The 24,733-nt window shown below is 32.9% G+C and overlaps 1 protein-coding gene across 1 annotated transcript in view; it reads right to left on the bottom strand.

Annotated features, from left to right (window-relative positions):
* The window catches only part of LOC132757101 (uncharacterized), a 32,948-nt gene extending 8,339 nt beyond the window's left edge, over positions 1-24,609 (bottom strand). Inside the window, exons 1-5 of the mRNA XM_060748286.1 lie at positions 24,536-24,609; positions 14,133-14,402; positions 12,267-12,431; positions 10,025-10,229; positions 7,569-7,676 (exon numbers count right to left, since the gene is read on the bottom strand). Of these exons, the coding sequence (XP_060604269.1) occupies positions 7,569-7,676; positions 10,025-10,229; positions 12,267-12,431; positions 14,133-14,368 (714 nt within the window). The 5' untranslated portion in view covers positions 14,369-14,402; positions 24,536-24,609. The remainder of the gene's footprint in view (positions 1-7,568; positions 7,677-10,024; positions 10,230-12,266; positions 12,432-14,132; positions 14,403-24,535) is intronic.
* Between the last annotated feature and the right edge of the window lie 124 nt (positions 24,610-24,733).

The raw sequence follows: 24,733 nt of genomic DNA, 5'->3' as shown, positions 1-24,733 counted from the left end.
TTTTCTCAACCTGTGACAATAGGAATCGGCACATGAAATTTTTAATGTAATGACCAAGTGTGACCTTGACTTGAAAAAGTCCAAACCTACAAAATACAAGAATTTGTAAGAGTTACAAACGTCCCCCGCCCCGGGAGTTTTATATGAAGCATAAAATTGTGCTATTTCAAAAGATTGAGGTATGGATCTCAGGACATTCAGTCCAAAATTATGATCAATGCTAGATCTGCAAATGTAACAATAAATTTGTTAAAAAAATAAAATGAAACACTGAATTTAAAAATCTATCATGTTAAGCTTTGACCTCTAAGTGTGACCTTGACCTTGGAGGTAGGGGAGCAGGTGTTGTGCATGACATAACGTCTTATTATTGAGACTATTTGTGCCAAGTATTTTCAAAATCCCTTGAACTATGAAGAAGTTATAGATTGGGCACAAAATATACCCTATAACAGACTATGTAAATCTTTGACCTCTAAGTCTAACCTTGACCTTGGAGGTAGGGACACAGATGTTACGCATGACATATCATCTAATCATTGTGACTATTTGTGCCAAGTATTTTCAAAATCCCTTAATCTATGAAGAAGTAATAAACAGGACCAAAAATATACCAAATAACAGACTCTGTTAACCTTTGACCTCTAAGTGTGACCTTGACCTTAAGAGGTAGGGGTGCAGGTGTTGTACCTGACATATCGGCGTATTATTGTGACTATTTGTGCCAAGTTATTTCAAAATCCCTTGAACTATGAAGAAGTTCTAGATTCGACACAAAAATATATCCTATAACAGACTATGTTAATTTTTGACCTCTAAGTGTGACCTTGACCTTCGAGGTAGGGATGCAGGTGTTGCGCATGACACATCCTCTTATTATAGTGACTATTTGTGCGAAGTATTTTCAAAATCCTTTGATCTATAAAAAACGATATAGACCAGACACAAAAATATACCCTGTAACAGACTATTTAAGTATTTGACCTCCAAGTGTGACCTTGACCTTGGATGTAGGTGACCGGCTTTTGCGCATGACACATCATCTGATTATTGTGAACAATTATAGCAAGTATTTACAAAAGTCCTTCATAGATAAGAAAAATATGGACCGGACACGACATATACCCTCAAATAGACAATGTTGACCTTGAATGAGCAAGTACGACCTTGACCCTGAAGGTACGGGTCTGGTTGTTGCGCATGACACATCGTCTTATTATAACAAACATTTGTGCCAAGTTATCTCAACTTCCTTTGATAAATGACAAAGATATGGACCGGACACCAAATATACCCTGTAACAGACTATGTTAATATTTGACCTCCAAGTGTGACCTTGACCTTGAAGGTAGGTGACTGGTTTTTGCGCATGACACATTGTCTGATTATTGTGAACAATTATGGCAAGTATTTTCAAAATCCCTTCATAGATAAGAAAGTTATAGACCGGACACGACATATACCCTCAAATAGGCAATGTTGACCTTGAATGAGCAAGTGTGACCTTGACCCTGGAGGTAGGGGTCTGGTTGTTGCGCATGACACATCGTCTTATTATAATAAACATTTGTGCCAAGTTATTTCAAATTCCTTTCATAAATGACAAAGTTATGGACCGGACACGAAAGTGTGACAGACGGACGGACGGACAGACAGACGGACGGACAGACGGACGGAGCCTATTTCTATATCCCCCTTTTTTCTTCGAAAAGGCGGGGGACAATAAATGACATCTGTCAATGAATAAAAGGTGCTAAAGCAAAAGTTTGATATACATTTTAATACTGCTGACCTTAATCTAAGAGCCTCCTATCTCCATCCAAAGGTAGAGGACCACACAAAATATTTTTCTAGTAAATTCGAAATTACTACTATGAAGATTTATATAAACTAAGTGACCTTCAGGGCATGATTTACACAAGAGCCGGTTGAACTGGATGATGCTCCCCGAATAGGATTTGGACAGGGGAAGGTATACCTCTTGTAGTGTCAGAGTTATGTCACAGACAAAGTGCAAAGTGTAAAAACAACCCAAATGTTGCGCGCGCAACACATTGTCTCAATATGGTGATCATTTCTGTGAAATAGTTGTAAAATCCGACTACAAATAATGAAGTTATGGGCCGGACACAATTTTGCTGCAAGGTCGTGTTGTGACCTTTACCTTCAAGGTAGTGACCCACATGTTGCGCACCACACGTCGTCTCAATATGGTGATCATTTCTGTGAAATAGTTTTAAAATCCCATTTCAAATAATGAAGAAATGGGCTGGACACGATTTTGCTGCAAGGTCATGCTGTGACCTTGACCTTCAAGGTAGCGACCTAAATGATGCGCATGACACGTCATCTCAATATGGTGATCATTTCAGTGAAATAGTTGTAAAATCCAACTTCAAATCACGAAATTATGGGCTGAACAAGATTTTACTGCAAGGTCATGCTGTGACCTTGACCTTCAAGGTAGCGACTCAAATGTTGCGGGCGACGCGTCGTCTCAATATGGTGATCATTTCTGTGAAATAGTTGTAAAATCCGACTTCAAATAACGATGTTATGGGCCGGACACGATTTTGCTGCAAAGTCATACTGTGACCTTGACCTTCAAGGTAGCGAGACCCGATTCTTGCGCGCGACACATTGTCTCAATAAGGTGATCATTTCTGTGAGGTAGTTTTAAAATCCGACTACAAATAATGAAGTTATGGACCGGACAAAATTTTGCTGCAAGGTCATGCTGTGACCTTGACCTTCAAGGTAGAGACCCAAATTTGCTCGCGACACGTCGTCTCAATATGGTGATCATTTCTGTGAAATAGTTTTAAAATCCGATTTCAAATAATGAAGTTATGGACCAGACACGATTTTGCTGCAAAGTCATGCTGTGACCCTGACCTTCAAATAACAAAGTTATGGGCCGGATACGAATTCGGGACGTACGTACGGACGGACGGACTGACGGACGGACGGACGACCCGACGACTATAATTATGCTCCCCCGAAATTTTTCAGGGAGCATAATAACTTTTATAGAGGACCATTAGGTGATGCAAAATATCTAAACTCTGTGCATTGTTCATGCAGAGAAAAAATTGTTACGACATTTAATTAAACAAGTCTATGTGAAGTAAATGATCCCCAGGGTGTTGCCATTTTTTACCTCTGGGACATGACTTGTTACTTTTGTAGAAGCAATGCTTGTAACATGACAAATGTCTGAGCTCTTGGCATTTGTTTCACAACAGAAAACTTAAATGTAATTTCCTGTACAAGACTTTATAAACTAAGTGGCCCCATGCGTTATTAAACTTTTGTAGAGGATATCAAGGTGTTTTTACAAAAAATCTAGGTACATGTCATTAAATTTATTCCCACGGCTTCAGGGAAGATGATTTTTTATGACAGTTTTAAAACAAAAATCTAGGTACATGCAATTAAATTTAATCCCAGGGCAGGGCTATCAATGATCCAAGGAGCATTACTTTTTTAGATATACCATGCCACATGCTAAGTATCCACAATTTCACATAAGAAGATTTAAATCATTTTCATAAACAAGTCTATATAAACTGGGTGGTGTCTATTTTGAACCCTGGGGCATGATTTATATAATTTATATAGAGGACATCAACGTGATTTTACATGTCAAATATTTTAACTCTTGGCATTGTTCTTTCAGAGAAGAAGATTAAAGGTTTTCTTTACAAGTCTATAAAAAGTAAATGAACCACAGGGAGGGGTCATTCTCTACCTGAGAGGCTGGACTTACATTATATTTGTAGATGTTTACTAGGCAATGCTACATTAAATTAAGTGACCCCCAGGGCAAGAACCAATTTGACTCCAGGAGCATGATTTTAGGTTATTCTACATTCTAAGTATCTAAGCTCTCAGCAAATTATTCTTGGAGATATTTCACTATACAGTTTTTTATGTAAACAAGGCAGTCTAAAGGACAGCTAAATCCCCTTTCACAGTGGACATGAATGTGAACTCCTTGACCTTTAACAAACCATGACGTTGATGTTGTGGTATGCATATCATAATCACATAGTCTCATGATGGTGATTATTTCTGCAAAGATATTTAAAATCTTCCATAAAATTAACAAGGCAGTCTGAAGGACAGCTAAATCCCCTTCGGCAGTGAACATGAATGTGTACTTCTTGACCTTTTACCAACTATGACCTTGATGTTGTGCCATGCATATCATAAGCACATAATCTCACAATGGTGATTATTTGTGCCAAGTTATTTAAAATCTTCCATAAAGTCAAAAAGTTATGGAGAACATATAACCTTGACCTTGGGGGTAGCAACCTGGATGTTGAGCTCTGCAGATTGTGTCATGGTGGGGATCATTTGTGCCAAGTAATTTTAAAACCTTTGAATTGTCAGTAAGTTGTAGAGCGGATATGAAAAATAGATGTTTATACACTGGACCTTTAAGTATGAACCTGACCTTCAGTGCTATGACTTGATTAATGATGTAATAATGGTGATCATTTCTGCCAAATAATCTTAAAAACATTGCAGCATTTTAAATGTTTTGGACCGACATAAAATGTAGACTTTCTAACATTTATCTGTAGGTGTGACCTTGATCTTGGGTGTAGCAATTTAATTATTGCGCTCTGCACTTCGTCTCATAATGGCAACACCTTTGCCAAATTGTTAAAAAAGTTTTCAGCGGTTTAAAAGTTATGGAGCCGAGAGAAATGTAGACTTTTAACATTTGACCTTTAAGTATGACCTTGACCTTTAGGGCAGCAACTCAATTATTGTGCTTTGCACGTTGTCTCATTATGGTGATCAGTTATGCTAAGTTAATTAAAAAAAATTCAGCAATTTAAAAGTTATTGAGCTGACACAAAATGTAGACTTTTTAACACTTGACTTTCAAGTGTCACCTTGACCTTTGGGATTGCAACCCAATGATTGTGCTCTGCACATGGTGTTATCATGGTATTCACTTGTGCCAAGTTATTTCAAACTCTTACAGCAGTTTAAAAATTATGGAGTGGACACAAAATGTCAACTTTTTTACACTTGACCTTTGACTGTGACCTTGACCTTGGGGGGTAGCAACCCAATTATTGAGCTCTGCACATTTGTATCATTTGTGCTAAGTTATCTAAAAACAAGAGGGTCATGATGGCCCTGAAGTCCCCTCCCACACCCCCCAACCCCGGCAGGGCCAATTTTATCCCAAGGGCTTTTATTTGAACAAACTTGGTAGACACCCATAAGATGTTTCATGCTAAACTCATTGGGTTTTTTAAATGAAGATTTTTTAAGTTATACATACACATATAGTTAAAAACAATGACACCCCTGGGGCGGGGCCAGTTTTGAACCCAGGGCTTTTATTTGAACAAACTTTGTAGACACTTACTAGAAGATGTTTCATGCTAAATATCTAAACTCTAGCTATTTGGGATTTTTCAAAGATGATTTTTTAAGTTTTTGCTATACACATATAAGAAAAATCAATGACCTCCGGGGCGCAGCCAATTTTGACCCCAGGGCTTTTATTTGAACAAACTTGGTAGACACCTATTATAACATGTTTCATGCTAAATATCTTAGTTCTAGCTCTTTGAGTTCTTTAAAAGAAGATTTTTTAAGTTTTTACTTTATGCATGTAGGTAAAACCAATGACCCCCTGGGGCGGGGCCAATTTTGACCCCGGGGCTTTTATTTGAACAAACTTGGTAGACACTCATTAGAAGATGTTTCATGCTAAATATCTTAGCTCTAGCTCTTTGGGTTCTTTAAAAGAAGATTTTTTGAGTTTTCTTTATGCATATAGGGAAAATCAATGACCCCCTGGGGCGGGGCCAATTTTGACCCCATGGCTTTTATTTGAACAAACTTGGTAGACACTCACTAGAAGATGTTTCATGCCAAATAGCTAAGCTCTAGCTCTTAGGGTTTTTTTTAAGAAGATATTTAAAGTTTTTTCTTTCGGTTGTTATGGCAACCGGAGTTCTGCATGGAATGGAATTCTTTGAACAACTTTGTTAAGGCTTCACACAAGGAACATCCCTGTGAAGTTTCATTATGATCTGCCTTATGGTTTCAGAGGAGATGTCGTTTTAAAAGTGTGAACGGACAACGGACGACGGACGAAGAGTGATCCTAATAACTCACCCTGAGCATATGCTCAGGTGAGCTAAAAATCAGCAGTTTGAAACTTACAAAGCAGACATGAAATTTAGACTTTTTAATAGGTTTGACCTTGACTTGGAGGAAGAAACCTAATTATTGCGCTCTGCATTTTGTCGCAAAATGGTGATCAAGTAGGCCAGCTATTTCAATTTTTTTAGTGGTTAAAAAGTTATAAAGCAACATGAAATGTAGACTTTTTAACAAGTGACCATTAAGTGTAAAATATGATAAACAAGATCAACAAGGAAAGGCGGCGTACCTTGATATTGGGGGTAGCAACCCAATCATATTGCACTCTGCACATTGTCTCAAATGGTGATCACTTGTCAAGTTATTTCAAAACAAAGTCAGCAGTTTAAAATTTGTGGACAACATTTATGTTTCTGTGACATAATTATGCGTTGGACTGGGACTATTTACATAACTTTTCTAGAGGGCTACTTAAAGATGGTTCCTGATTAATTTGGTCAAAATCCATCAGTAGTTTAGGAGCAGATGATGCAGATGATGACATGCAACGGATGAAAGACAATGCCATCACAAAAGCTCATCTCTGAGCACTTTTTGCTCAGTTGGGCCTAACTGAACTAATTATTTCCATATATAACATGTATAAATTTTAGATTTTGCTTAAGCTATTGTTGAGGTGCATTAAAAATTGTCATCCAAGAATTAGCTCAATTAATATCAATTATATAGAATTTAGCAGTTTTGGATTACTATAGGTATTTCGAATCCATATTTTTGTGTTTTGAATTTGTTAACCATATCCACAATACATGCAAACTTAATTCCAATTTGTACACCAAAAACATGAGTGCAATGATCTACAAAAAGTTCAGACCTAGCTATTCCACGACCTAAGAAAGAATTTTTCAGAAAATCCCTAGTATACTCTGGCCCTAAATTATGGAATAATATCCCTTTTTACATAAGAAAATCTGAAACAGTTCAGCAATTTCAAGCTTCATATACATCCTGGTATTTCTCATCATTCAATTAATCATTTTATAAAAGATTTGAATATTATTATTTGATGTAACACCTACTTTGTCTAATTTAATATGTACTTCTTTCACAAGTGTTATGCTATGAATTGACCGTAAATATTAACATGTATTTCTTGTTCTGACAATTTCAATGTAAATTGTACCAAATTGTTGTTTCCATATTATTGTAGTATTTTAGTTGTATATATTGTAAATTATGTTTTCTTACAGACTCACATGAAAGATTGGGAAACCAAATGTGCAGCCTCGATAAATAAAACCTTTACTTACTTACTTTACTTTACTTTACTTAATTTACTTACTTACTTACACTCAAAATGGAAACTGCCTATTTATTAACAGTTATCATTTAACAATTTTCAAAAATTATTATTTAAAAACACCTACAGTTTTCTTTTGGTCAAAATTAGCCAAGTTCTGAGCAGGATGTAGAAAAACATTTTGTAAACTTTCCATTTGTGCTGCGACCAGTTTATTGCAAAACGTCCAACATTCCTGAAAACATATTAATCATTGTCTAAATTTAGGGTCAGTTGCATACATGTCAGACATCTGTCCTAACAATGCAAAGATAGATATATATATAATATGAAAACTATATGATGTGTAAATCTTTTATTAAATCAAACAAGATTGCATTTGTGAAAAATGCTATGCCACCGCATTAATACAACACTAAATAGTAATGTAGGAACAGATTTTTTTTTGTTTCTATACAAATGAAGATTGCCAAAATGCATAGATCACTGACCAATCTAATTCTTATTATTAGATCAGTGGTTAAATCTATTGTAATTCAAATAAAAGATAAGAGTAGGAATATATCAATGCAGTTGAGTCTAGTGAATTTGGTGGTGAAGGTCATATTTCACATGGCCAAAATTCCATGACTGTACATCAAAGGACAACACAGTAAGACACTTTGTCAAAATCTAGGCCAGCTGATATCAAAGTTCACTTTACATCTTAATCTGTGCACATGGTTCAAATTTCATAGCTTCACATCAAAGACAAGAAAGAAGGTCACTGTCCCTTTGGCAAGGCAAAATTTTGAGGGTTTAAAAGGGTTTAATTCGTGATACAGGTCCACCAAACAACATTTCATGTCAAATATCTAAGCTGTAACTTTCTCCAATTCAAAAAAACATTTGTTAAAGTATCTGTTTTTACTGTGTGTACTTAATGAAAATCAATGCCCCCGGGCAGGGCCAATTGTGACACCAGGGAAAACTTTGAACAACTTTGGTAGAGGACCTATGGATGATATTATTAAGCAAACATCAAAGCTCTAAGCCAGATGTACCTTCAGAAAATAAGATTTTTTAATATTTTACTATATGTACATAGTGAGTATCAATGACCCCCGGGGAGGGGCCAATTTTGACCCTAGGGCTATAATTTGAACAATCTTGGTAGAGGTTCACTACACAAAGTCTCATGCCAAATATCTAACCTCTAGCCTTTGTCAATTTTGAGAAGATGATTTCTTAAGTTTTTACCATATAGTAACATAAAAGAATTTTTACTATGTACATATAAGAAAAACCTATGACCCCGGGGCAATTTTGACACTAGAGGCAAAATTTGAACAACTTTGGTAGAGTACCTGTAGATGATATTATATACCAAATATCTATTTAGCCTTCTACCTTCAGACAATAAGATTTTTTTTTTACTTTATGTACATATAGTGAAAATCAATGACCCCAGGGGCCCGGCCAATTTTGACCCCAGGGCTATAATTTGAACTATCTTGGTAGAGGTTCACTACACAATGTTTCATGCAAAATGTCTAACCTCTAGCCTTTGTCAATTTCGAGAAGATGATTTCTTAAGTTTTTACTATATAGTAACATAAAAGGAAAACCTATGACCCATTGCTCGGGGCTAAATAATGACGTTAAAGGCAAAATTTAAACAACTTTGGTGTAGTACCTATATATGAAGTCATATACCAAATATTTAAGCTCAAAGCCTTGTACCTTCAAACAAGAAGGTGTTTTAAATTTAACTATATGTACATATAGTGAAAATCAATGACCCCCGGGAAGGGGGCCAATTTTTACCCAACAGGGCAATAATTTGAACAATCTTGGTAGAGGCCAACCAGACAATGACTTATGCAAAATATCTATGCTCTAGGCCTTGTGGGTCTTTACAAGAAGATTTTTTTTAATTTATTCTTATAATTCCTTTTGGTTGACATGGCCACCAGATATCTTCATGGAATCAAATTCTTTGAACAACTTTGAAAGCCCTTCACCAAAGGACCAATCCTGCTAAGTTTGGTTGAAATTGGACTAGTGGTTTTTCATAAGAAGATTTTAAGTTCACTATGTAATCTATATAACCCACAAACATACACACATACATACAAACACACACACACACACACAGGTGAATCGCTATATGCCACGGCATCGCAGATGTTGCGGTGGCATAAAAAGTAAAATCAACTGTCAGCTCAACTTTTGACTCTATCATTGTGACCAAAAAAAGTCAGTCTATAACAGTTACAAGAGCAACGCATGTGGTGTTGAAACTCGTCTGTTAAAAATTCTAAGCAACACGAGACATAACTGCAATTATATTGCTTTAAGACTTACGCTGCTTGTCTAGAATCTGCAACTCGTCATGAGAAGCATTTACTCTAAGTTTCAATGATAATGACAACAAATATAATGTCACAGCGATCATAATAGCTCACAATTGTCTTCAAAACAGACAGGCTAAACAGGATTTTGAAAAACAATTTCAATGTATACCAACTAGTGTTGTTTTGGTGAATTAATTAGAACAGCATTTTATTGAACAATGTTTATACAAATAGTATAAAACATTACTTGAAGAAGGCGTAGTAGAACATTTATGGCATCTTTTAATGGTACGCCTATCTTCTTATCAGTCAAACATTCAAAGGCATTAGTCCATTCATCATCGTATAACTGGCCAAACTTCTCTGACAACTTCAATGCTCTGTTAGGATCATTCAGATCTGCTGTATCAGCATTCTTCTCCTGCAATTTCTTACCAGATAGCTTCATAACCCTGTGTACAAAGATAAAAAGTGTCCTCTGATCTACATGACAAGCATAATAATTATTATTTTATTCTTTTCATGAACCTTCCTGGATATGTAACCAATTGAATTAATACCCACGTCTTATTGGAGAATTTCAAGAAGCTCAGGAGAAGATAGGTGATATTACAAAATAAGAAGATGCCCTACTTGTTCTTATTTCTTGAGGAATACGAGTACACATCATAGAAGGCTCATTATAGTAAAAGTTTTTTCTAAAACATTATCATAGAATTTACTTTAAAAAGTGATCTTTTGGCATAAAGAGTCAAGGTGACATTTATAATTCAATGATATATGTAAATTAAACAACATGTAAATGATGCCAAAACTGTTACTTCGTCCCAGCATGAATGAAACCTTCCATCTAAACAAGCAAAATTCAATCAATGACATTGACTGTCAATGTCATTTTTTGGTCATGGTCCCATATATAAATGTATTCACCAAATATAAATCATATCTGATATATATACAAAATGTAACACATTATCACAGTTTAAGCACAATTCAATTATTTCACTTTGACAGTGAACGTCATCCAAAGACTAGGGTAATATTTTTTCAACATGTTGGTTTTGTCTTAAGTGTTCTTTTGAACAATGAATAAAATCCATTAATATGTAACAAAGTATGAAAAATTTAATATCAAGAGCCACCTCCGGGCGAAGGTAATGCTCGACGTTATTATTTTTTCTAAAAGCAAACAAATAAATGGTTAAAACAAATTATTAAAAAGAACATTAAAGAAAAGAAATAGTGTTACCTTTTCTTAATTTTGATATGCCTGACTAGTTACACTTGTTGTTTTGTCAAGTATGAATCATTCCCACAAATGAATGACAAAGTGACGAAAATAGATTCAAAATTCGATCATTTAATGGTCACGGTTTACTTTTTTTAAAAGCAATTAATATAGGGTTTAAATAACTCATTTAAAAGGAAATGATTAATGTTAATTGAAAGAGAAGAATTATGACTAAAAATTAGAAAGTTGATCAAATTCAAATAAGCACTTAAACTGCTCTCATTTAAAAAACAATATTTACATGACAATTGGGCAACACTTGAACAACAGCAACACTCCACATGAGCACTATGTTTTAAGAATATGTTCATTTATTTTCCTAAGTTATAAGGTATTAACAATTAAAAGTAACCTGCCTTATTTGATGAAATCAATTTTGTGAATTTTGACCAAAAGCTATGTTTTGTGTGTGTTATTTATTAATTTATTTACTTAAAACAAAAGTTGAAATCAATCGAATGTTAAACGTAGGGGTACTATATGTTTCAAATGCTTATGAAGTTTGACAAGCTATAACTATTATTCACTACAATACACAATGTTGCCAATCTCTCTCTCTCTTTCTCTCATCAGTGGTCAGAAGTGTAAATATGCAACCTTACGCCAATCTTCTGCAATTATTTGTAAATATTTCTAAAGCTCTCTGAAGGTTTCTATGGACATTTTGATGGAAAAGGTTCCTATGAAAATGTAATGGTAAAATGCTTCTATTGACAAGTGACCATTATATCTCATTTAATTTTACGGGGATACACGAATAACATACTTATATTAATGTGGACGATTTATTATCAAGTTTTTATCTCCAAAATGGGGGCAAGATGATGTCAGTGTGTTCCGCCTATTCGCGCGCCAGGTTGTCTTTAACAAATGATTCGAGTTTTATGGTATGGAAAACGTTTTATATAGTTATAACACTTTCTTGACCCCTTCAACTACCAAATGCAAATTTAAAGTTCATGTTTTGTACATTTACATTTTAATTCAAGAAAATCTAATTAAACTGTTTTCACATATACAGAAGAAGAAATATCTGTGGAAAACCAACATTTTCTTGAATTCAAAACTATTCTCATATGTACTTATTATTTTAAACAAACGAAACAATACCTGGTCATTTACAAAGAATACACCTTGAACAAAATGATTTGAAACAGCTGTAACATAATTTATCAGATTATTCATAAAAATTGTATACCTTTGATTTAGTTGTATTGATTCTTCCTGTAAAAACAAATTTGTCTGATACATTTCTTTTAATTCTTTTTCAAGGCCAATGATTTGCTTCGTACTGTTATCAAGTTTGCGGCGTAGTTCTTCTATTTCCTTTCGCTCTTTTGCAAGGTCTGTCTCCAATGTTTGTCTAAAATAAAACATTGAAACGGCAGTTTATTTTCTAAAATACAAATTTATAAAATGATCCTTAATCGTTAAAAATGAATATTAAATAATGTTAGAAAATGAAGACAATTATCATGATAACTAGTATTACTTGTCTGATCAACCTGTTTAACGTAAAACGACAAAAAACGTCATTCCAACCAGCAAGTCAAATAAAAGAATACGTCAAACAAACTCCATCTGATTTCTCCTTATTAAACATCTTGTGGGTAGAACCAAAACAACTTTCAAAAGCTTAAAATCTTCTATCGCTTTTTTAGAGTCAAATCCGTATAACATGACTATAATTGGTGGTATTATTGTATCAATAAATCATAAAGACTCACAGCCTTATAAAGATTCAGCTGCCTAACTAAATGTATTGGAAACCTCAAACCGTCCAATTTAAGATCTACCATCCTTATACCCTAATCTTTATAATTGTGACATTTTATTTAGATTTGATAACAATTCATTTCATTTACCATCCAGTGATATTTTCCATTCAGTTGAAGTGACTGATATCAAAGACGTATTCTTAATCTAAAATTAAATTTTGAGAATGCTTTAATTTGTTCAAATATCTCTGAATTTAGAGTCAATGGATTTTGTGGATTCCAACTCTTTCTATGAAAGTCAATTGTAGAATCACTTTTGCTATGGAAAGTCACTGATTACGATGGAAATTCACTGTTTGCAATAGAAGTCAATAGTCGCTATCGAAAGTCAGTCATATGAAATACAGTTCTTCCTTATGAATGTCAAGTGTTGCTATTAAAGTCACTGATAAGGAAAGTCAAAGAAGTAGGTAACTGCTACGAGAAAAAATTGTTGGAAAATTGTTGCTATGGACAAAATAATTCTAATTGTTATGAAAAACAATTGTTGGAATGGAAGGTGAATGGTTGCTATGAAAAGTCAATGGTTGCTTTGGTGTCATTTCCTGTAGAAATGACAGGTTGTTGAGTAACGTAAAAGTTTGCTATGGGTGTCATTGGTTGCAAGAGAAGACGTAAATTGTTACTATGGAAAGTCCGGTTTCAATTTAAAAACAATGGTTGCTTTGGAAGTCAATGCATATAATTAAAGTGTAATGTTTTCTATGGAAAGTCAATGGTTGATAAGGAGAGTAAAATATTGCTATGACATAAAATTGTTCTTATTTTAGTCATTGGTAATTATTTCAGCCAATGGTTGCTTTGGATTATACCAGATTCTAAAAAAAGCACAATAATTGTAGAAAAAACAACGGTTGCTATAAAAGTCACTGGTTATTATTGAAAGTAAATGGCTTCTATATGTAACACTCATAACTGGCCAAATCCGATAACCTCCCATAACAAACTTAACCAACAAGTCATAACAATTGCCAGTAACGAAAAGTTATACTGTCTTGATATAAGAAAAGGAATGACGCAATGGAGGCAGTAATAGCTAAAGCATTGGGTTCAGGTGAGCTAAATGCTTGATAAGTAATAAATGGTTTGGAAGATATCTGCTATTTTGTCGATGAGTATCAATTAAACTATATAATACTCATAGAGCGTGAGATGGGACTGAATGGGATAAATAAAATAGTTTTGAGGAATCAAAATAACAATATAAGTATGACCAGTATATCACACAATTACTTTTCGAGGAATACTTGCATTGTTACAATAAAATACATAATGGTGGAACATACCCTCGTGACATCGACTGATTGCTTATCATTTCTACCTTATGACTCTTCACAATTCGATTATGATGTATTAAACATTTGCCACATATGTATCTACCGAACACTCCACAATCATAGCAGAAGTAAAACGCTGGCTGGAGCTTTCCATCCGTAGCACAATGGGAGCACATCTCAGTATCCTCTTCGTTATCTCTCGCTTCGTCACTTCCACTGTCTTTAAAACTTTTAAGCATTGCCATTTCCGAATAATAGTAATTTGTTAAGCTTCAATGCCTTAAATGAAATTATGTTTATACAATAGATAATAAAATAATCCAATTTTCTCCTGATTAATATGTATAACTAATGTTTCAACTTTTCTCTATTCAATTAAAATTGTTTGAAACTTTCCAAGTTCTTTAAAAGTAATCTCAGGTATCGGTTTTTTTGGGACGGCCAGTCAAACAGACTGGTAGACAGAGGTCAAATGTTTTTAAATCCCTGGTTGTGACCAAATTATAACATTTTATAACAAGTCCATAATGAAAATAGTCATGAAACTCCAAGAGCTAAATCTAATCAAATAAAATTAAGGTGTTCATAATGATCATATTTTTCAAAGTTGAAGCAGATCCATGAAGAAATAAGAAAGATATAGAGTAGAAAGGAAAAGATTCAAAGTCTACATGGAAGTAATTTTGAAAATATATATGGAGGGTAGATTCCTTGTCATTCCAACATTGTCATGTGATTATAATGTGGGAGTTTGAAATTTGAAGTAAATCCTATATGAAATGAAGAAAAAATAATTTATGTTAAAAAAGTAAAAGCTCAAGGAGGTCATTATTATTGAATAAGTCAAGGTAGAGTATTAAATTTTCCCACTCTTGATTTGAATGATAATAAGAAACATATTCTTGATTTTTTAAATAGATACCTTAAGAACCAAAGAAGTTTTAGAAAACAAATAGCTACTTTCATGAAACTTCTGAGTTCATAGATGATGATTCTAATAATATAGGTGCTAGAATTATGACCCTTGTCACATATGATGTGGAGGTTGATAAGAAACTTATATTTTAAGTTTGATTGGGTACAAAAAGAAATATAGAAGAATAAATTAACATTTTTTCATGACGATTCTATCTAAGGTCAAAGGGGTTAAATCTTATAATTTTGTGCTAGAGTAGTCCTCTGTAAAGACCCACTAGACAATGTAACACACCAAAGATCTATTTTTTATCCCTTGCAGTTTTTACAAAATAAATATTATGAAAACCATGACCCTTGTGTAAGTGCAACTATGTAGAAGTTCACTTGACAATGTTTCATAATCATCTCCAGACTACCATATATAATAGATTCAGCGGTTTAAATTAAAGGAGCGGCAACGTAATGTAGACATTTAACACTTGACCGTTGTGCCAAATTATTTCAAAAATGATTCGGCTTTTTAAATGTTATAGAGCGGACACAAAAATTGTTACGGACTGAAAGACAGACGGACGGCCAGATCGCCAGACTGACAGACGGAGGCCTTCCTATAATACCCTTCCCGCTAAGCGGAAGGGAATTAACAACTGGAGACATTTATAGGCTTTATTTATAGTTTTATCATGGCATAAACAGTGCAGTGTAAGTTCTGAAAACCGAACACCTGTATGACTAACCAAAAGGTTTTGAATTTGAAAGTTCTGGAATTCAGAAGTTCGGAATTTAACAAATTTAAACAAATGGAAACATTAAACATTGATTGTTTAAGTCAAAGAAGTTGATTTAATTCTTAAAATGGCAAAATTATTGAACTTAAAAAAAATGATAACTATTTTAAATTTCATTATCTCCTATAAATAATTTTGTTTATATAAAAGCATAATGTTAATAAGGTATAAAAGGGAGGTTATTACTGGTGGGTGATTTTTCAATCTGTATGTAGTTCATGGAGAGATGATTTTTAAAGTATTTGCTGTAAAGTAGAATTTATACCTATGAAAACTTTACTTATTAAAGGTAAATGCTACATTTATCAGTATGGATCCAAAATTTGAAAATTTATGAAGAAATATGTTCATACAGTTTCAGAACAACAGAAATTAAAATTTGAACTTTGAATTTGGAATAGTTTATTATGTAAAAAAAACATGCGATCATAGTGTTTATTAACATAGAAAAGTGGTCAAATGGCAATCAATGTACATGCAAATTTGCATCTTATTCATTGTAGAACAGTATTTAAAAGTGTATAAAATCCTGTACAATAGCATCAGAATATTTTACACTCTTGGTTTGTATTTCTTACTCGTGTAGGTTTATCAGTTTTACAGACACATTTTATTAAAGAAATAAATGGTAAATTTCAATTTCAATGGCTAAGGTCACCAATATTTCTAGTGTACACGAGTAATAGAATAATCTAGTTCTGGTAGATAAGGATGCCGGACTCTTACCAAATTTAAATTACAATGAATGTTGCATGACTCAATGAACAAAAAAACAACAGTGCTTAAATGATTTTTTCCTAGAAGTCGTGTTTCCTTCCTCTTTGATCTTGACCCCTTTTCTGTACGGGAATGCTCATTTGCAGTTTAACATTCGGCACAAAATACAGAATTCACATAAACTTTCATCTTTATCAGTACAAACAAAAACAGAATCACTAGTTTCATCTGCCTTTTGCCTTGTACTAGCACTAATTTCCTGTGACATGTGAGTCTCGTCAGTGACCACCTTTCTCTTCTGTTGCATTGATGAAACTGCTATTAAATCTCAATTAACTTGGTTAAAAAAGAGCTTTTAATTAATGGTAAGTCTCTGCTTTCAGTAACCAGTTACAATAAAACAAACTTACCCATTTAAATCTATTACACAAATCAATAAAAGCCCAAACAAATGTGATTTCCCAGCAAAAAATGATTTCTCCTAAACTCATTTCAGAGCAAGGTCATCTAAAATACAGTCAGTTGCAAAATACATGTATGTATGTAAGGCATATATACATACAATATCTGTTATCCCTCCAGTAGTGTAGTGTTGTGTACCAATTTAATACGAAATGTGACATCTGTATCTCTGCTGAAAGCAGCATGGCAATACACTGTCAGATAAGACTTTACTATTGGTCAGAATTCATACTAAATAGCTACAAATATTGTATATTGAATACTGGAAAATAAAGGTCCAAAGAGGAAATATTACAAAGATAGCCCAAGTGCTGTAAAAAGACTTAATCAGGATAAAAGAAAAAATATATTGAGGGCAACATTGGATTTATATGTGAAAATGAACAAGAGAAACAGGATATTTTTGATATTGTTAGACACATAAAATTTCATTTAGGTGAAAAATTCCTAGCAATGTAATATCGAAACGGTTTATTTTAGACATTTAAGTTCATATAAAACTCAAAATATTGTGACTCATCAACCTATACCTGAGAACAGAGAGAAACAAGACTGTCGCAGTTATTACAATGCTTCATTTTAAAGCATTTGTGAAGATGTCTATGATGAAGAACAGTTGTTTCTAACATCTCCAATCAATATAAATAATGAAGCTTGTAATTAATCACCGAAAAACTTGTGAATTACATTGGAAATGTAAGTGACCTAACATTAACTGGCAAAAACAAACATTGTTAGAAATTGAGTAGCAGCCAACACTTCGGACAGAAATATTTGCCAGAATATGGCATGCATAGAGTTTGCATTTGCCATGGTATATTGCTATTTTCGTAGTTTTGCCATGGCAAACATTTTTTAAAGTGCATAAAATGTATTTAACCTTTTTGACACGTATATTAGTAGCCATTGTTTTGTTTTTAATTGAAATCTCGATATTTTCTAATTTTACCATGGGAAATTGTGCCAAAATGTAGAGAGAAAAATATTGGAAGCTTGTCAGGTTAAGTTTTTTAAAGAAAAAATAAACGATATAAGCACAATAACATAATAATTACATGTATTATGATAATGATAGACGAGAATATTCAAAAATGTATTACTTACTTAATATGATAAGTCGCTTTAATAACTGATTATAAATGCAAAATTAATATAAGATTATTTCAAAATCCATTTAATTGATTATAACGAAATTTAATTTAAGTTAATTCGATGATGTATCTGATTTCATAGAATACTTTAAGTTATATTACCCTTTACAATAACGGTAAAAAATGTAAGTCCAAGATTTACGCCCGATAAACATCGGACGTGTACTTAATTGACCCTAGCATATCCAATACACAAACGAACGCCAATTATTATTATTACGCTATTACAAGTCAAGTCAAATATTTTATCGGCAAAAACAAATACATGTTCATCGCCAAATTACCGTGGCGGTTATAACATATTTACATAACATAAGAAAAGTATGGTAAACAGTTAACATAACTACTACAAAATATCAAAATGTCAGTATGAGTCACAGAAGAAAATAAAGAACATATTAATATGAAACCAAATACCTACATTCATAAAATCAACTGTTTGAGCTTCTCTTACACATAGCACAATAGATAAACTTAGCTAAATTAACAATTATATTCTTTTGCGAAGATTGCATAATTGATATAAATTTATTAATGGTTGGCCAATGACAATAATACCGAGGAAAACATTGACCTCTCAATTTACTATAGAATGGATAAACTAATAAGAAATGATATTCGTTTTCTATTTGATTCATGTTACATTTAGTACATACACGTAAATTCCTATCAATATTTCTATATCTTCCGTCTTCTATTAACAATTTATTCTTATTGATAATGCTTTACGATGATTAGTGTTATTTACAACATCTAAGTACTTTTTTTGAATAAAGTTAAATTTAAATAAATTGTAACTACATAATTCAGGAAAACTACTAAGCTCAGAACACCATTGTTGTAATTGATGATCATAAATTATATGCATAATATTATTTAATTGGATGCTTGTAACATTAACATTGTTCCATAAATTTCCAAAACCTAAATCACAAATGATCAATAAACATCTCTGAATTAAACAATACCATTTCAAATCCTTTGATAATTGAAGTAACAACGTTCTGACAAAAATTTCAAAATGGAAATTTTGGTGTAAAAAGGGGACTTTAAACAGGGTTGAGAACAATACTTATTCGTTTTTACTTGTACACAGCTGCAAAACATATACCAGACTCGGGTAGCATCTCGTCCAATATAGTTTTGACCGCTTTATACTCGTACAACAGAATTCAGTACGATACTTAAAGGTCAAATTTAACGATTTTGTTTAGATCATAATATTATAGTATGTAATGTAAATAGAAGATAAAACTCATTTGAAACATTATAACCATTTTCTTTATGCTTTAAATCACCAGGTAACCGTTCGCATAACCCATCGTTTTTCTTTAAAGCGTTGAAGTTTGTATGAATTACTTTGCTTTGTTGTGACATCAGAGATGGAATAAGTATACGCCGCCATATTGAAAATCATTACGAAACCGTCATTAATCACGAATCATTTACTTTAACACTGCTACTTTTGAGTGAACTTATGGACGTCTCTGATGACTCGAAGCTTTATGAGGACGATGTCCATAAAATATGACCGTGACCGCATATGTTTGTACCAAGAGTTGAAATCCAAAATAAGGAAGCAATGCATAGTAAGTCTGACATTGACTCTTTCGACAACAGTCTCTTGATTCGGAAACATATAAGATTGGTCAGTGTTTTGTAAGTAAAATGTTGTTGGTTTGGATTTTTTAATTGCTGACTGTTATCTTACAATCTTCAATTTTACCACACTATTTTTCCTGAAATTATCCAATTATAATCTATCAATAACTAGAAATTCACGAATTTGCAAGAATGGCCGCACATAATCAAACTGACCTACGGCTTCACGACAGTTATGTAAATGCATGTACGTGTATCCAAAAATAATGGTTAAATAAACTTTAATGTAAATGATTGATTTATTTCATATTGACAAAAGTGACAATGGGCGTTTTAGATTTTTTAGAAAATAGATCCTTTTATCGGACACCTGAATAATTTCACTCACAACCTTTTTTATTCAGTTATCATATAACTTTGTTTTCAGGTATGCATGTGAATGTTGTGTTATAATGTGTCATGCTATGAAACATTATCTGTTTTTCTTGTTATATTTTTTGTATTGTGCATATTAAATAAGTGAGCGAAATATTTGTACTGAATTCTATTTTAAATTCTTTTTTTTTCAAAGTTAGGCATAAACTTATACATTTGTTAAATCTCATATACATGTTGTCAATTAGACTGTCTCAAACGGGTGACATGTTGTCTGAGAGTAGCCATTGAGCTAAAAAAAACTTTTTATACTAGACAAAAAATGCAAAATGGATGATATATTTACATCTGTGATAAACTTTATTTCTTATAAAAGCATATAAAATTAATTTTGCTGATATTGATTAGTAAATATGTAAGTTAGTTCACAAGTATTTTCAGACTTAAGAAAGAACTTGTAGTTCCGCCTCTCCAGAAATAATGTTTAATTATTGGTCAACTAAGTTAAACCAATGGACAGTGAGATAACCCTTTAAAAGATCCCTTTTCCAGCTGGTAGTTTAATTTTCCTGATCAATAAATATATGTGTTTACAAATTGAATAAAAGCTGAAAAAGTTAATAATACTTTCTTATATTTTATATCTAGGTAAGTTGTATTTAATTCTATGTACATTTTGAAAATGTTTGATGTTAAATGACTGAAATTTAATTAACAACACTTAGCTGTTCATATTTTGAAACTTTGGAAAATATATGTTCAAAACTTTGTTAAAAACTTCAGGTTACAAGATGTAACTTAATAATTAAATATTATTTATTTTTGTCTTATCAGCAATTAAAGTAAATGTATGTAAAACTTACTTTCATTGATATGTTAGAATTTAATATTATGTTTATAGTAGATCATTCTACCTGATAAATAAAAATATGTGTTTACAAATTTAATAAAAGCTTTAAAAGTGGAATGAAACTTTCTAATATTTTTATATCTAAATTTTCCCCATTGTGAAAGATTCTGCACCAATAATCGAATGCAAAACACATGCCTTCCGCGCATGAGAGGAAGTGCTGCCAATCTACAAATATTGTTGATGGGAAGGCAGAAGCAGAAAGGGTACCCTGCATCACCTTCATGAGGGGTTCCAGGTAAACTGCCTGAACATCCATGTGTTGGAAAAATCCACCTATGAGTTTGTTCATGACCATGGGCCCATAGTTACTTTAAAAATCTCTTTTTATATCTCTATAACCAAAATATCTAACGTGTCATTCACTATATGTATATATTTATTTTCAACTAAGGCGTCGGTGAATAAGTTGGAGATGATGATGATAATGATGATGAATCTTATCACTGATAGTTGTGATTAATATTTGAATGATGATTTTGATGAAGACAATGATAACGATGAAGATAACTGCTGCTGCTGCTGCTGCTGCTGCTGCTGCTGCTGCTGATGATGATGATGATGATACTGATGAGAACTATAAAAAATGGAATGTGATGATGATGATAATAATGATAACTAATGGAATGAGTATTCAGGTGATGATGATGATGATGATGATTGCAATTAAAAGAGGGAAACAAATATTGATAATGATGATGATTTGACTTATAATCATGAATATGTTGATGATGGTAGGAATGTTGTCGAGGATGAGGAGAAGGAAGATGGTTATTGTAAATGAAAGATAATAATGACGATAATCAACCTGATTAAATGATGTTTTGAAATAGCGGTGATAATTATGATTATGATGATGATTTGGATGATATATGTGAATAATAATGACTGGAAGAATGCAGATTGGGATGGGTTGATGATTATGTGATGAAGGTAATAGAGATGATTGTTGAAATTTGTAAAAAATTATAGATGAATTTTTTTTTTATTTTATTGACATGGTTATGCCATTACCAAAATTTCTCATGGTTAGTTACAATATTTCTAGCATGCGCTTTTAAAAAAGTAGTTGCCTTGATAGCATACCAATTTGCCATGTAAAATAAAAAGGATAGAAAATGAAACTTATTTACCTTTAACCTTTAAATAATGTAACAAAATGAGATTGTTTCCATTTTAGAAAAAATGAAACGCGTTAAAATATGGGTTGAATTTGCCAAGAACTGACATGGTAAAAAGAGACCGGCAGCTAATACAAAGGAGTTATGAATTTTCCCATGAGATGTCTTTATAAGAAAAAGAATGGTCTTTAAGAATAACATGCTTAAAGAGTGCCATGAAAGATATATTGAATGTGACAGATGTTTAGCTGATGTTCTCCTTATTTGCATACAAGGAAGTTCCTTAGTCAAGACTTGTGAAGGATATTTCATCATTTGAATTTTTATATGCCACGACTGTAAGAGGTTCCATACAAACATGAAAAGGATTGTGGATAAAGACAAAAGTACCAGAGACTCGCAATATATATATATTTATTGTTCCTTCTTTCAACATGGAAAGGTCAAGTTGATGTTATTAAAACAGTTAACAAATTTGACTATAAAGTAAAAGTAGTTCTATAATTGGAGTGTACAACATAAATCTTCTGAAGAAATACGAAGAGAGAGACAGAAGATAGGATTTGTGATTGTGAAGCAGTATATAGAAGCAAAAAAAAATAATGATACTGGGGTTGGATACTGAGGTGCTGATAAAAATATTTTATAACAAGAAGAAACACAGGGTGAAGAAAGAGACGACGCACACAGATGTAAATGTAAATGATCAGTTATCACTCGAACAGAAATATGTAGTAAATGCATGGTTTAAATGCTTTGTCTTTTTTTGACAGCGTGTCTGTGATATTCAGGCTTCATAACCTCAAACCCCCTTCCAAAATTCCATTTTATTTTTTCCGCTAATTGTTTTCTCGTTTAGGGCACACGCATTCTTTAACTCGGGGACCATACGCCGCTTTTAATGAAATGACACTACTGTGTCACATTGAAGGTGCCATGATAACCGCCGTATGAACACATCTGCGGATGTTTCTAAATTCCAAATTTTCACCATTTTTGTGTTTAAATGTTGAATTCTGCTTAAGCCAATGTTAGGGGGCGTGGACAGTGACTTGCATATTCCAGTACCGTCCATGAACAGGCTCAATCAAACCGAGCCAGGGTGATGTTGAGGATGTAATATGGAAAAGCTTTACGAAAATAAGTTCTTTACCAAAATTGATTTGAGTCATATTGTAAATGCCTATTGATTTAGAATCAAGACATCTTACAACAGTTTCTACAACAGACGGAAACTATAAACTCAGAAAGATGCACCTTGTAATGGTCAATTCTGGAGCAAAATCGAATAGGATGATGCGAACGTTGCTTTCAAGAATAAGTGATACTCATATTTTTACTAAGTTAACTTTACAATGTACTTGTACATACCGTAATGGGGGATACTAGTAAACATATTAGTATTTATGACAGTTGATCAAAAAATAATCATGTCGAGAAGAAAAGATAGCAGTTAAACCTTCTTAACGTATGATTGGATTTCAATAATTTACAATTTTCCGGTCAAATTGTTGCCAACGGTCAAACATAAAAGAAAGAGAAGAAATTGATTTAAAGGAGATATTGCAAGACCAAAGGGAAAGAAGCAATTAAGATCTTTTCTTGGTTTAGCTGGATATAACAGATAAGCATGTATTTACATGATCACCAGAACTATGACTTCCAGATTTCTCAATTACATTTGTTCTGCAGTGAAATGCTTCAGACACTGGAATTTGGACTGCACTTTTTAAAAGTTTGATAAGGAGCTTCTACCAATAGCTAATGCGAGTAAAACATTGTTGAATACAGAAAAAAATATTTGGAGTAGTTGGAGAAGAATGTCTTGTAATTGATTAAGAATATACATAATAAATATGTGTTTGGAAAAGAAAAGGGGGCCCCAAATCTCTGGGGGAAAAATGTAATTGAAAAATGACCGCATCCGGGGATTGGCATGGTATTTTAAAATTTATGTTTAGAAAAAAAAGTATTGTGGAGGAAAAAATTTTTCGATTTTTTAAGTAGGCGGATAACTTTAATTTTAGGTTTTCATATTGTTTTCTTGAGCACTGGAATGTCAAAATAATCAAACGGCTTTACCTTCTTTTTTTTTTCTTTTTTTTTTTTTAGAACGATTATTTTTTTACCTACAGCGATACACTCTGAGATGTAGTGTAAACATACAGTAATTGTCCAACAATGGCAATCTTGCATTTGACCCTGTAGTCGGTATATTCCGTGAACTTTACGATATAAATGTGAATATCTAATTATATAATATAATTGTGTATAAAAACAGTACTAAAAATGTATTCTAAATCCAGGTGTAGTACAATCATTTCAAATAAATTCTTGCAAGTTAAAATTGAACAAGAATATATATAACCTGCTATTGGTAAAGAATCGAACCAGAGACCTTCAGATCGGTAGTCCGACATCCGACATACACCACGCATCACTGAGAGTGAAGTAAGTGAAATTAGCAAAAATGTTCGATAGGTATTGGTCAGTGTTTTATTCAAGTGACCTTTACGGAAGTTAATAAAATGTTTGACAATACTTTATTCTAATCTGTTGTTGCTCA

Source organism: Ruditapes philippinarum, unplaced genomic scaffold (genome assembly GCF_026571515.1).
Source record: "Ruditapes philippinarum isolate M1 unplaced genomic scaffold, ASM2657151v2 ctg636_1_1_1_1, whole genome shotgun sequence".
NCBI lineage: Eukaryota > Metazoa > Mollusca > Bivalvia > Venerida > Veneridae > Ruditapes > Ruditapes philippinarum.
The sequence above is the reverse complement of the archived record's forward strand: the minus strand, read 5'-3'. Positions and strand labels throughout refer to the sequence as shown.